The 12,589-nt window shown below is 46.7% G+C and overlaps 3 protein-coding genes across 3 annotated transcripts; 2 read left to right on the top strand and 1 right to left on the bottom strand.

Moving 5' to 3' along the window:
* Positions 1-2,582: 2,582 nt before the first annotated feature.
* Positions 2,583-5,389, top strand: LOC127302760 (serine/threonine protein phosphatase 2A 57 kDa regulatory subunit B' alpha isoform). The gene is made up of 2 exons (XM_051333311.2): positions 2,583-3,959; positions 4,795-5,389. Exons 1-2 carry the CDS (start codon positions 2,844-2,846, stop codon positions 5,128-5,130), a joined length of 1,452 nt encoding a protein of 483 aa, XP_051189271.1. The 5' UTR covers positions 2,583-2,843; the 3' UTR covers positions 5,131-5,389.
* Positions 5,390-8,092: 2,703 nt separating this feature from the next.
* LOC127304348 (uncharacterized) lies at positions 8,093-9,953 on the bottom strand. The gene is made up of 4 exons (XM_051335035.2): positions 8,993-9,953; positions 8,698-8,902; positions 8,427-8,602; positions 8,093-8,341 (listed from the first exon to the last, which is right to left on the bottom strand). The coding sequence occupies exons 1-4, from the start codon at positions 9,819-9,821 to the stop codon at positions 8,148-8,150; spliced, it is 1,404 nt and encodes a 467-aa protein (XP_051190995.2). The 5' UTR covers positions 9,822-9,953; the 3' UTR covers positions 8,093-8,147.
* A 10-nt stretch (positions 9,954-9,963) lies between these two features.
* LOC127302759 (uncharacterized) lies at positions 9,964-12,507 on the top strand. The gene is made up of 5 exons (XM_051333310.1): positions 9,964-10,643; positions 11,281-11,607; positions 11,698-11,902; positions 11,998-12,173; positions 12,259-12,507. The coding sequence occupies exons 1-5, from the start codon at positions 10,427-10,429 to the stop codon at positions 12,450-12,452; spliced, it is 1,119 nt and encodes a 372-aa protein (XP_051189270.1). The 5' UTR covers positions 9,964-10,426; the 3' UTR covers positions 12,453-12,507.
* Positions 12,508-12,589: the final 82 nt, after the last annotated feature.

Raw genomic sequence — 12,589 nt, 5'->3', positions numbered from 1 at the left:
AGACGCCGCATCCGGGCGCTTGGGTAGCAGGATAAGCAGGGCCTGGTTCAGGCATTGGAACCCACGCCCGCACATCGTGAACAGCTTATCAAACGCGGCCATGAAATCCGCCTTCACTGTTCCCCAACAGCTCTGGAGGAACTCTGCGGTGAACCCATCTGGACCCGGCACCTTACCGTGAGGCAGCCTGCGAACCACCTCCCAGATCTCATCCTCTGTAAACGCCACCTCGAGCTCGGACAGGTCCTCTGAGTGTGTGCCCAGAAAATCTAAGTCCAGCGAGTATTGGCGATCACCCGTAGTGCCAAGAAGACCCTCGAAGTGTGTGAAGGAAGCTTCGGCCATGGTCGCATGGTCAGAGACGACCGCGCCCTCAACCTGGAGACTGTGGATGACGTTCTTCTGCCGACGGTATGCCGCGTGCTGGTGGAAAAAGGCTGTGTTAGCATCCCCCTCCCTGAGCCAAGCAATCTTGGCCCGTTGCCTGGCCATTGTGCACTCAAGGGAGGCTAGCCCCAGGTAGGCTAGCTTCAGGTGGGCCCGGAGTCGACGCTCGTCAGATGACATCGGTCGTGATTCCATGGCGATATCCAGCCTGAACACCACCTCCCGCGCTGTCATCTGCTGCAGTTTAACACACCCGACCTTTTTGTCGCTCCAACTCATGAGGTTGCACGCCGTACGCTTAAGCTTGGCGGTGAGCCGCCGGAAAGGGTCAGGATCCCCTTCAATCACCTCCCAGGCGGATTGCACCACCTCGCTGAAACCCTCCAGTTTCAGCTAGAAGCGTTCAAACTGGAAACGCTTCCGACCCGCGGACTGTGTAGCGCAGTCGAGGAGGAGGGGGCAGTGGTCTGCCACAACCGTCGCCAGATAGCGCAAAGAGCAGCTGCTGTGGAGTTCCTCCCACGTCACCGTGACGAACACCCTGTCGAGTCTAACAAGGGTGGGCGTTTGTCGCTCGTTCGTCCACCTATATCTCCGCCCATGGATGCAAACCTTTTTCTCCATTCTCTTCTTCAATTACCAAATCGCGTTGCTTGAATTGATTGATTCACCTGTCTCAGTAACAACAACATCTCCTTTCCGTGAGCATGAGAGGAACGACCTTTTAGCCGCATGCATGTTCGCCACCATCTCCGTTTCATCTTAGATGCGCCAGCCGGTCCAGGCACGTAGGAGTAGGAGGAGCAGGTAGCTAGCTTTGGCCCAGGCAGGCCGTCCTAACCACAACATTGGAACGCATTGCCCTTTACCAACAACCTGACTAGGGTCCACGTACAACGGTGGCCGCTCTGTTGTTTGATAATGTCAACTCATAATCCGTGAAAGTGAGTGGATGGTTAGGAGGCAGTGCGATTCTCACCCACCGTAGAAAATCCCGGTTTGACACTTTGTCTCATAAAAGCGGAATATTCTTGATGGGAAGCGGCGTTAAAACGACAATGAGCGCTGGTGACTTCGTCAATCTCAAGACCCGCCGGATCAGTTATTCAACGCAGTCTCTTGGAGGTGCTCATAGGGGTAGGATGTGCGTGTGTGCATTCATAGGGGTGAGTGTGTACGCGTATGTATGAGCGTCTTTGATTGTACTGTGTTTCGCAAAAAAAAAAAAAAAAAAAAGTGAGCCAGCTCGATCGGCACGGTCAACCGTGGATTTACATGCACGCGTGCACGCTCTGTCTCAGTCTCCAAACTCACAGCGATCTTTGAATTTTACCACAACATTCTATTTACTTTCTATGTGGAACGATACTCTTGTCCGGTACCGGTTACATGTTATTATAGGTCAGGAAAAGACCCTAGCGTGGCAGTACATGACCCGTATAGAAATCGGTGTACTACACCGTATTTCTATCCATACATAACATCTATTACATTAACACATTCAATGAGGGAGGGTCGTGGGTGGCATCGCGCCTTCGGCTTATTCCACTGCGTGTAGTTTTTCTAGGTGGTCCAAATAACCTTTTGCAACTTTTATTACTTTTTGATTGGATTTTCTTATACTGCTGTTAAAGGTCACGAATAGATCGGTGTAATTTTCGCAAAAATGTCTTAATTATTTCGAGAGAGGGCCCTTGGTGCTCAACTTTGTGTTAGAGGTCGTTTTTCACCCACTTGATTGTCAGTTTTTGGCATAATACAAGGTCAGTGTAATCCGGGCCGGGTGGCGACAATGGCGCCTCTGTTGTCTGCTTATGTCAACTCCTCATCCGTGATTCAACTTTACATCATCGTCGCCGAAAGAACCAAAGCTTGCACCGCCGTCGATCAGCACGGTCAACATTGGATGTACATGCACCGCGCGCGTGCATGCTCTGTCTCGGTCACAAGCTGAAGCTGTCACCGCCTCCACCTCCACCTCGCTGTGAACGGACCACGCCCTCACATGCGCACGGCCAGCATCATCATCGTCCGATCCGGCGAAATCCAACGCCCTGGATCTTCCATCTCCCCGAATCCAACACGACGACAGCCGGAGGTGGACGACGACGACGACTGCGACGGGTCGAGACGGCCGCTAGGCGCCAACGCGCGCGCATCGGTTCTGTCCCCCGCCTATAAGACCTCGCCCTTCGATCACCCCCAGCCTGCATAGCAGAGCCAACAAGGTGACGGGACGAGGCGGGCACGCAGCTGGAGACTCCAAAGCTCGCTCGGCGCGCGTGTCGCTTGCGGCCGCGCGCGCAGGGAACCCATCGCCGCCGCTTGGACGCTTCCTCGCCTGCCCTCTCGATAAGGCCGGCCTCGTCCCCCTCGCTCCCGTGACATCGACTGTGCATGCGCGCGACGTCCGTGTCCGACACCCAATTAAGACCAGGGCGCTGCTGAGCTGCTCGATGGGCGCGGAGGTGGAGGCGGTGCGGGCGCCGCGGGCGCCGGGCGGCAAGAGGAGGTCCACCACGCTGCTGCACCTGCTCAACCTCGAGAAGCCCGACGGCGTCTTCGTCTTCGCCGCCAACGCCGCGGTCAAGCTCCCGCCGCCGTCGCCCGAGCCGGAGGCCGAGAGCCTCATCGACAAGATCGACTCTTGCTGCCGCGTCTTCACCTTCGCCGACGCCGAGCGCTGCGCCGACCAGCGGGACCTCAAGCGCGCCCGCCTCGCCGAGATCCTCGCCGCCGTCCGCTCCACCACCAAGAGCCAACCACCAGGGCTGGCGCTGGACCACCGGGTCATGGCGGCGCTGGTGAGGATGCTGGCGGCGAACCTGTTCCGCGCGATGCCGCCGCCGCCACCATCCTCCTTCTGCCCGCTCGCGGACGCGGGCGCCGAGGCCGCCGCCGAGGACCTCCCCGCCGCGTCGTCGCTGCTCCCCTCGTGGCCGCACCTGTCCGCGGTCTACGACATCCTCCTCGCGGCCATCGCCGCCGCCGACCCGAAGTCCCTGCGCGCGCACGTGGACCGGCGCTTCCTCACGTCCCTGCTCGCGCTCTTCGCGTCCGAGGACCCGCGCGAGCGGGACCGGCTCAAGGCGGCCTACCACGCGCTCTACTCCAAGCTCACGCTCGAGCGCGCCTTCATGCGCCGCTCCATGGCCAACGCCCTCCTCCGCTTCGCCCACGACGCGTCCTCGGCGTCCTGCTCGGGCGGCGTGGGCGAGGTGCTGGAGATCTGCGGCAGCATCATCAACGGCTTCGCCGTGCCGCTCAAGGACGAGCACCGCGGGTTCCTGCTGCGGGTGCTGCTGCCGCTGCACCGGACGCGGTGGCTCCACGCCTACCACCGCCAGCTCGTCTACTGCGTGCTGCAGTTCCTGCACAAGGAACCGAGCCTCGCCGGCGCCGTCGTCCAGGGGGTGCTCCGGCGGTGGCCGGTCACCAACTGCCAGAAGGAGGTGCTGCTCATCGACGAGCTGGAGGAGATCGTCGACGCGCTCGGGCAGCACCACTTCGACGCCCTCGCGCTCCCCATCTGCAACCGGATCGCGCGCTGCGCCACCAGCTGCAGCTCCCAGGTTCGTTTCTGCTCCTCTCTGCCTGTCCCGCCAATTGTTTCCTTGTCTGAAATTCAATTTAAAAGTTTCCTCATGCTCAGTTCTTCAGAATTATTTGGTCACTAATCTTTCAGTTCAAGGCTTACGTAAGATTGGTGGTGACAATTTGATATAGTATTACACTGAATATACCGTTAAGACACAGACATCGCTTTACTTCAGCTTGTCGAGTAGATTCATTGACGCATCATTTGTGTTCTGCCCCCATATACAGTTAGTTGGGCACATGTGGTGAAGAAAGCTTGCTGCCGGTGAATGAACAGTGGTTGATCGAAAGTTACGATGACAAAGCGGCTTTATAAAGTGATGTCACTTTGGTCGATTTGTCGCCTTGATGGCACGTACTCCATGGGTCGTGCAAATCGGCTCCAGAAATCTACACCCCACTTTTGTGCCACCACCCCCCATCTTTCAATCCCAAAGCAAATTTGCACGGAAATGCGGCTCCCAACAACATGGCCGTCACATGCCAATGCCAAGTGCGCTGTGCGCCCACACCTTCACTGAATCTCGTGGAGAAAATGTATCCCCTCCATCTTATTAACTCTGAATATGTACTGTATACCCATTGATCGACCCAAAATTTCAGCAAAAGCAGAGATGCCAATTGATGGTTCCACCTAGTACACGTTTCTTGCAGTGTAATCCAGCTTTACATAATTCCGCTATGGCTAGTAGAGTAGTAGTAGTAATCATAATGCTTGCACCGGTCATACTGGGTTGATGAGCTAGAGCTCAAGTCATAGTGCATCTTCATCAAGTGAGCCTGCTAATGTCGTCATGCATGGATTTCCAGGTGGCGGAGAGGGCGCTGTACGTGTGGAACAACGAGCGGTTCCTGGAGATGGCGTCCTCCGGCGAGGGCACCATGGAGCGGATCCTGCCGGCGTTCGTGGCCAGCATCGAGGCCAACCTGGAGCAGCACTGGAGCAAGTGCGTGCAGCAGGTCACGGCCAGCGTCAAGACCCTGCTCCAGCAGGTGGCGCCGGACCTCTACGACCGCTGCGCCGCCGACCTCGCCGCGAAGCGCGCGGAGGCCGACGCCGAGGCCACCATTCGGGAGGCGCGGTGGCGGAGGCTAGAGGCAGCCGCCGCCGGGGCCAACGCCGAGCCAGAGCAGAACTGTAGCTAGCGCGCGCCGACGAGACCTTCTCTTATGTTTTGGGCTTGTACATTGCATGCCGGTGCCGGCGTACGCGGGCGCGGCCACTGACGCCGCAACTAATGGCGCGGCGTCGTGGGTGGCGTGGCGAGAGCCGATTTGGGTTCGGCCACGACACGGTGCGAGTGTGGTGTTGTGTGTGTGACCGTGTTTGTTTTTTCGAGCCACTAATATGGATCGGACTGAGATAACTGATTCGTTGATACAAGAATTGCCGCCTTTTCCTTTAGTTTGCTCAAATACAAAAGATGGCCACGTTGTAATCAAAAGCACGAAAATACAGTGTTTAACTTATACAAACTCGAAGCTTTTCTTGATTCTTGAGACATACCGTAACATTGAGAACGCACAAGCAGCTTCAGCTCTGATTCAGCACTATGTAGTGTGCCGGTTTTATTTACTTCAGTTCGTTTCATATTCGTTGAGGTGTGATTTGAACCATTATTTGTATTCTAAACCTTTTATTTAATTATTCGGATTTAAACAATTGCTGTAATAAGGATTATTGTTGTATTGTGTGCTGTTTGAAATTATCAAATTTTAGTTTATATTTGTTGTCATATTTTACATTTCCATAAACTACGTCACGTAGATGTGTGGAAATATGCAAAAGCCCTAATTTGCGGTTTAATTTCGAGTTTTGGTGCAGTTTTGTGCAGATCAAACCCCGAATATACGGTTATGCCACTTGCCTATGCAGAGTCTGGCCTGCAGAGGCTTTTTCCGCCCCTCATATCGCGTTTTCCCGGCCTGTGTCACCGTTTGTAATTTGAGAGGTCTAGCAAGAGATGCTATTAGCCTAAGCAAACATCCAGAGTACATCTGGACAATTTGTCTTGCTCACCCATATTTAGAATGTTTTTACTTAATCTGAAAATTTTCATTGGTTGATAAAAATAATCTTATGGTTCATAAAAACAAAACGACCCCTCGGGATTTAATATTGTTAGCCTAAGCAAACATCCATCAATACATCTGGACAATTAGTCTTGCCCACCCGTATCAGATTTTTAGCTTAATCTGAAAATCTAAAAATCTTCATTACATGATGTAAATATTCTTATGGTCAATGAAAACAGAGTGCCTGCTTCTTCCGAACTTCTCATTTGCCATAAATATTCGGATAAAAATCCTCCGGAAATTTAGGTATTTGGCTAGGATTATGATTATATTTTGTTGTAATCTGAACATGCAATATTTGAGGACAGTAAAGGATGCAATTTTTTTTTGCGGGGGAGTTTAGGATGTACCATTAGTGCCAAAAGGACCTTAATAGTGAAGTGTAGATTCATCAAAAAAAATACCTAAAGACATTTTGTTGTTTTCGGAATAAAATACCATTTTTGAATCATCAAATTTTAGGTACGCCTCACGGTGATATTCCAGTGCGTAGCCAGCATCGAGGGGATAGATTTCGGTGTTTCGGGCACACAACTGGACATTAGCTATGTGCACGTCGTCCCCCTCCTTCGTGGCTGGCCTTTGATGAGCCACCGTGGACGCGATGTGGAGGACCCTAGCTAGCACGACCCCATGGGCAGCCCGAACCCCATGGCCTGCCCAGTCGCGAAGTCTGTTCTATTTTCTTCGTCAGCCCCGCATAGAACTATTAATTATGTTGAAGTACAACCAGAATTAAACTTAGGGTGTGCCGGTGTGTGTGTGTGGGGGGGGGGGGGAGGACAGTGGTCCCCCCGGGACTCGTGCATAGCGGCTCGTAATGGTTAATAGAGCTAGCCTAAACAAACAACTAGAGTCGACGGAGCCAAGCACCATTACCAGTTTACAACACGGAATCGAAGATTTTTTTTTAGATTCGGAGGAGAAAGGAAAGACAGAACTACAAGAGTAAAACTTGCAGGGGCTTTTTTGCAAAGAATAATTTGCAACCATTCTGCAATGATTTGCACCCGCTTCACAAGTTCGTGTACCGCTTCACCCCAATTCTCAAGTTGTTGTATGAATTTGCACCTACTATGCAAGTTGTTGTATGCCCGGTGTCAATACCTCTATATTAACCAAAACTGGAAAACAAATGGGCTTACAAGGAGGTGAGCGACTTGTTGATGGTGTAATTTGGCATAGTTTGTAGAATTAGCCAAATTAATTTAATTATTGAATCAGTTGATACACTTCTGAAGTGTTATAACATGTATTACCTCTTTTCAAAGCTTAAGGCTTATATTATTTTTAAAAAGTCAAATCAAATCAAGTTTGATCAAGTTTTCACTAAAAAGTTCTTAACATGTACAATAAAGAATTAATATCATTAGATAGATATAATAAATATACTTTTATATGGTATCTGTAAAATATTATATTTATTGATAGATCTTTCTAAAAGTTTAGTCAAACTTTACTTAGTTTAACTTTTCAATAAAAATATATGCCTTAATTTTTAGAACGGAGTTAGTACTTACACATGGACTACCACTCACGTTGGACAAGCACTGGTCCAGATTTCCTCGAGCTATCACTCTACTGCCTAGGATAAGTCATAGTTTTAAAAACCGGACCGGTGATCGAACCGGCGAGGCTCTCGGTTCAGGTTTTTACCGGTCGAACCACTGGTTTACCGGTTCACTTGCTGGTTTTTTAAGATATAAAATGGTATATTTTTTGTTCATAAATGCTGAAATAAACATTTAAATATGTACAAAAATGAATTCAGGCAAAAGCAAAGCATATATCATTAAGAATTTAAGGTGCATCATGCATGTAGCAGGCTAGCTGCTAGCAGCGTCCAGGTCTGGCTCCAGCCATAGTGGACGCATGTACACTGTAATGTACAGGAGCAAGCCAACAAGTGAACAAACAGGTAACAATGAAAATATACTTCCAAGTTCCAAGGTTCCAGAATTTAAACAAGGAACATAATCTGATAATCGTCTGATATAACAAGGTTCTCATACATGCAAGTGAAATGATGCAACAGATGCAAGAAATAAACTTTCAAAGTCTCAAGTTCGGGAAACATGGCGCCAAACTCAACGGTATTCGAAGGTCCAATCTGTCACACTGCCACGATTCTCTTCATAAAAGGAGTCATCTTCATCTCCATTATGTTCATCTACCCGGCCTGCATCAGTGTGATCTTCCTCTTCACCTCCTCCATTATGTTCATTTTCTTGAGAAGCATTCATATCATTTTCATAATCTTCATCAATCCAGCGAGCCTCGTCTACACAAGTACACAATTTTGTGTGATAAATATAAGAACTAATAGATATAAATCAGAAATGACAAGTATATAAGAGAAACATTACCATTCATGGCAATGGCATTGCAAATCTCTTTGTCATTTGGCACCAAACCTTTCCGATATCTCTCAATTTCTTCCACATTTAATACTTGGGGATCATCTTCAAGAATCCAATCTTCAGCAAACTTGCCAATGTCCTCCAAACAAATTGGGTCATAGTTTCTTTTGGAGAGTTGGGACCTACACATGGAATGGAAAGATGCAACCATATAAAAATAGAAAATAAACAAGGCAATAAATAAGAAAGTAGATGTAATAGAGCAAGAATGAAGTACTTTTGTTCCAGCCTAGAGTTGCATTGAACATAAGCTATATCATTCATCACTTGATGCTCAAGTCTGTTTCTCTTTTTGGAATGTATGTGTTCAAACAAACTCCAATTTCTCTCACAACCAGAAGCACTACAAGTTTGGCTTAAGACACGAATAGCAAGCTTTTGCAAATTTGGAGCACTACATCCATAAGTCAACCACCATTCATCTAGAGCAAAGAAAAGATGCATATTAGCACACCATAATGCTGAAGTTATAAAAATTAATATAAATGAGCAAAGGAAATAAAGTGGCATACCAGGAAGCATTGTATCTCTATCAGCAATGGCTGTCACTCGGCCAAAATCTCCTTCCGCACCTCTGAAAATCCTCATTTCTTTAGTCAAAGCCTTGCACAAAGCTGGATCTTTTGCTGCATATCTCTCAATAACATCAATAATCCCAGAAGTAGTGGTGTGGTACCTTGACATAAGCTCTTTATCATATTGGTTGGTTGGGTTAAACCAAAAGCCAGCCGCGTGCAGATTTTTGTTTAGGTGCTTATCCCACCTCTCCTCTATAGCTTTGAGTACAGGTTGCTGGATTGCTCTCTTCTTTTTCTGAAACCTCTTCTCAATCTCCTCTACTGCGCAATGTAATGCTCCAAATACATATCCCATAGCTGGCCTTTCATCACTATCAACAATTCTGAGCACACGAACTAAAGGTTCCGAAAAGTTACAAATAGAAGCACAATCTTTCCAAAACTTTTGATCCAATACAAGGTCAACAAAATTTCTTGCTTTTGCTTCTTTTGCACATGGGGCTGATGTCCACTCTTTTGATATAACCATGGTACGAAGAGCATCTTTTTGCTTGTGTATACTTTGCAATGCAACAAAATTAGTAGCAAACCGAGTGGGTGCTGAACGAAGTATCTCATGTCCATCAGTGAATTGCCGCATAAGATACAGTGGGTTGCAATGGTTGTACAAGTATCTAGTGATTTTAGATGCATGGTCTACTGTTTCTTTCACTAAATCAAGCTTTCCCAAATCAGTCAAGATCAAATTCAAACAAAGAGCAGCACAAGGAGACCAATAAAGCGAAGGAAACTCAGCCTCTAATTTCTTTCCAGCTAGTACCATATTTGAAGCATTATCAGTCACGAAATGCACTACATTTTCGACTCCAACAAAGCGCACAACATCGCTGAATAGTTTGAACAAAAAATCACCAGTTTTGGATCTAGCAGTGGCATCCACAGATTTGAGAAAGATAATACCACTGCATGTATTGCAATGAGGTGCTCAAAGGTGGTGGCATTCATCGACTGAAGCTTCATTTGGCTGGAGAAAAGGGTGAAGTGAAGCAATGCACCCATGTTAGTGCGGAGGTTAGACATGAAATGCAGCAAAGTGTGGAGAATTTTAATGAGAAGAAGAGGAAGGCTGATGAAGATACAGCTCGTGTTAGAGGTGGTGATGATCGGGAAGAAACACCTCAGCAGGTTGCCACTGCCAATCGAGTCACTCGAGGGTAAAAGGGTAAATCTAATGCATCAAGCAAGACAACAACGAACCAGGGAGTTGACAGATTCTTTTTATCTAGAGGCCAACCAGGTGATCAACAAACCATAAAGAGTGTGTTGCAATCTAAAGAAGCTCTAGAAAGAGTTGATTTGATTATAAATAAATGGTTTCTTGATGCATCTATTCCTTTCAATGCAACTACTTCTAGATACTATCAGCCTATGATTGATGCAATTTCTAGCATTGGTAGCGGTTATAAAGGGCCAAGCATGTACAGAATGCGTGGCCCTTTGCTAACAAAAAATGTTGAAGCAACTAAGATGTTTGCGGAAAGCTATCGGAATTCATGGAAGGAGAGTGGCTGCACTATTATGGCTGATGGTTGGACTGATAGGAAGAAACGAACACTCGTCAACTTCTTGGTGTACTGTCCAAAAGGTATTATCTTTCTCAAATCTGTGGATGCCACTAGTTCCAAAACTGGTGATTTTTTTGTTCAAACTATTCAGCGATGTTGTGCGCTTTGTTGGAGTCGAAAATGTAGTGCATTTCATGACTGATAATGCTTCAAATATGGTACTAGCTGGAAAGAAATTAGAGGCTGAGTTTCCTTCGCTTTATTGGTCTCCTTGTGCTGCTCATTGTTTGAATTTGACCTTGACTGATTTGGGAAAGCTTGATTTAGTGAAAGAAACAGTAGACCATGCATCTAAAATCACTAGATACTTGTACAACCATTGCAACCCACTGTATCTTATGTGGCAATTCACTGATGGACATGAGATACTTCGTCCAGCACCCACTCGGTTTGCTACTAATTTTGTTGCATTGCAAAGTATACACAAGCAAAAAGATGCTCTTCGTACCATGGTTATATCAAAAGAGTGGACATCAGCCCCATGTGCAAAAGAAGCAAAAGCAAGAAATTTTGTTGACCTTGTATTGGATCAAAAGTTTTGGAAAGATTGTGCTTCTATTTGTAACTTTTCGGAACCTTTAGTTTGTGTGCTCAGAATTGTTGATAGTGATGAAAGGCCAGCTATGGGATATGTATTTGGAGCATTACATTGCGCAGTAGAGGAGATTGAGAAGAGGTTTCAGAAAAAGAAGAGAGCAATCCAGCAACCTGTACTCAAAGCTATAGAGGAGAGGTGGGATAAGCACCTAAACAAAAATCTGCACGCAGCTGGCTTTTGGTTTAACCCAACCAACCAATATGATAAAGAGCTTATGTCAAAGTACCACACCACTACTTCTGGGGTTATTGATGTTATTGAGAGATATGCAGCAAAAGATCCAGCTTTGCGCAAGGCTTTGACTAAAGAAATGAGGATTTTCAGAGGTGCGGAAGGAGATTTTGGCCGAGTGACAGCCATTGCTGATAGAGATACAATGCTTCCTGGTATGCCACTTTATTTCCTTTGCTCATTTATATTAATTTTTATAACTTCAGCATTATGGTGTGCTAATATGCATCTTTTCTTTGCTCTAGATGAATGGTGGTTGACTTATGGATGTAGTGCTCCAAATTTGCAAAAGCTTGCTATTCGTGTCTTAAGCCAAACTTGTAGTGCTTCTGGTTGTGAGAGAAATTGGAGTTTGTTTGAACACATACATTCCACAAAGAGAAACAGACTTGAGCATCAAGTGATGAATGATATAGCTTATGTTCAATGCAACTCTAGGCTGGAACAAAAGTACTTCATTCTTGCTCTATTACATCTACTTTCTTATTTATTCCCTTGTTTATTTTCTATTTTTATATGGTTGCATCTTTCCATTCCATGTGTAGGTCCCAACTCTCCAAAAGAAACTATGACCCAATTTGTTTGGAGGACATTGTCAAGTTTGCTGAAGATTGGATTCTTGAAGATGATCCCCAAGTATTAAATGTGGAAAAAATTGAGAGATATCGGAAAGGTTTGGTGCCAAATGACAAAGAGATTTGCAATGCCATTGCCATGAATGGTAATGTTTCTCTTATATACTTGTCATTTCTGATTTATATCTATTAGTTCTTATATTTATCACACAAAATTGTGTACTTGTGTAGACGAGGCTCGCTGGATTGATGAAGATTATGAAAATGATATGAATGCTTCTCAAGAAAATGAACATAATGGAGGAGGTGAAGAGGAAGATCACACTGATGCAGGTCGAGTAGTTGAACATAATGGAGATGAAGATGACTCCTTTTATGAAGAGAATCGTGGCAGTGTGACAGATTGGACCTTCGAATACCGTTGAGTTTGGCGCCATGTTTCCCGAACTTGAGACTTTGAAAGTTTATTTCTTGCATCTGTTGCATCATTTCACTTGCATGTATGAGAACCTTGTTATATCAGACGATTATCAGATTATGTTCCTTGTTTAAATTCTAGAAC

The sequence above is a fragment of the Lolium perenne genome, chromosome 5 (genome assembly GCF_019359855.2).
Source record: "Lolium perenne isolate Kyuss_39 chromosome 5, Kyuss_2.0, whole genome shotgun sequence".
Lineage (NCBI taxonomy): Eukaryota > Viridiplantae > Streptophyta > Magnoliopsida > Poales > Poaceae > Lolium > Lolium perenne.
This window is presented reverse-complemented; position numbering and strand designations above follow the sequence as displayed.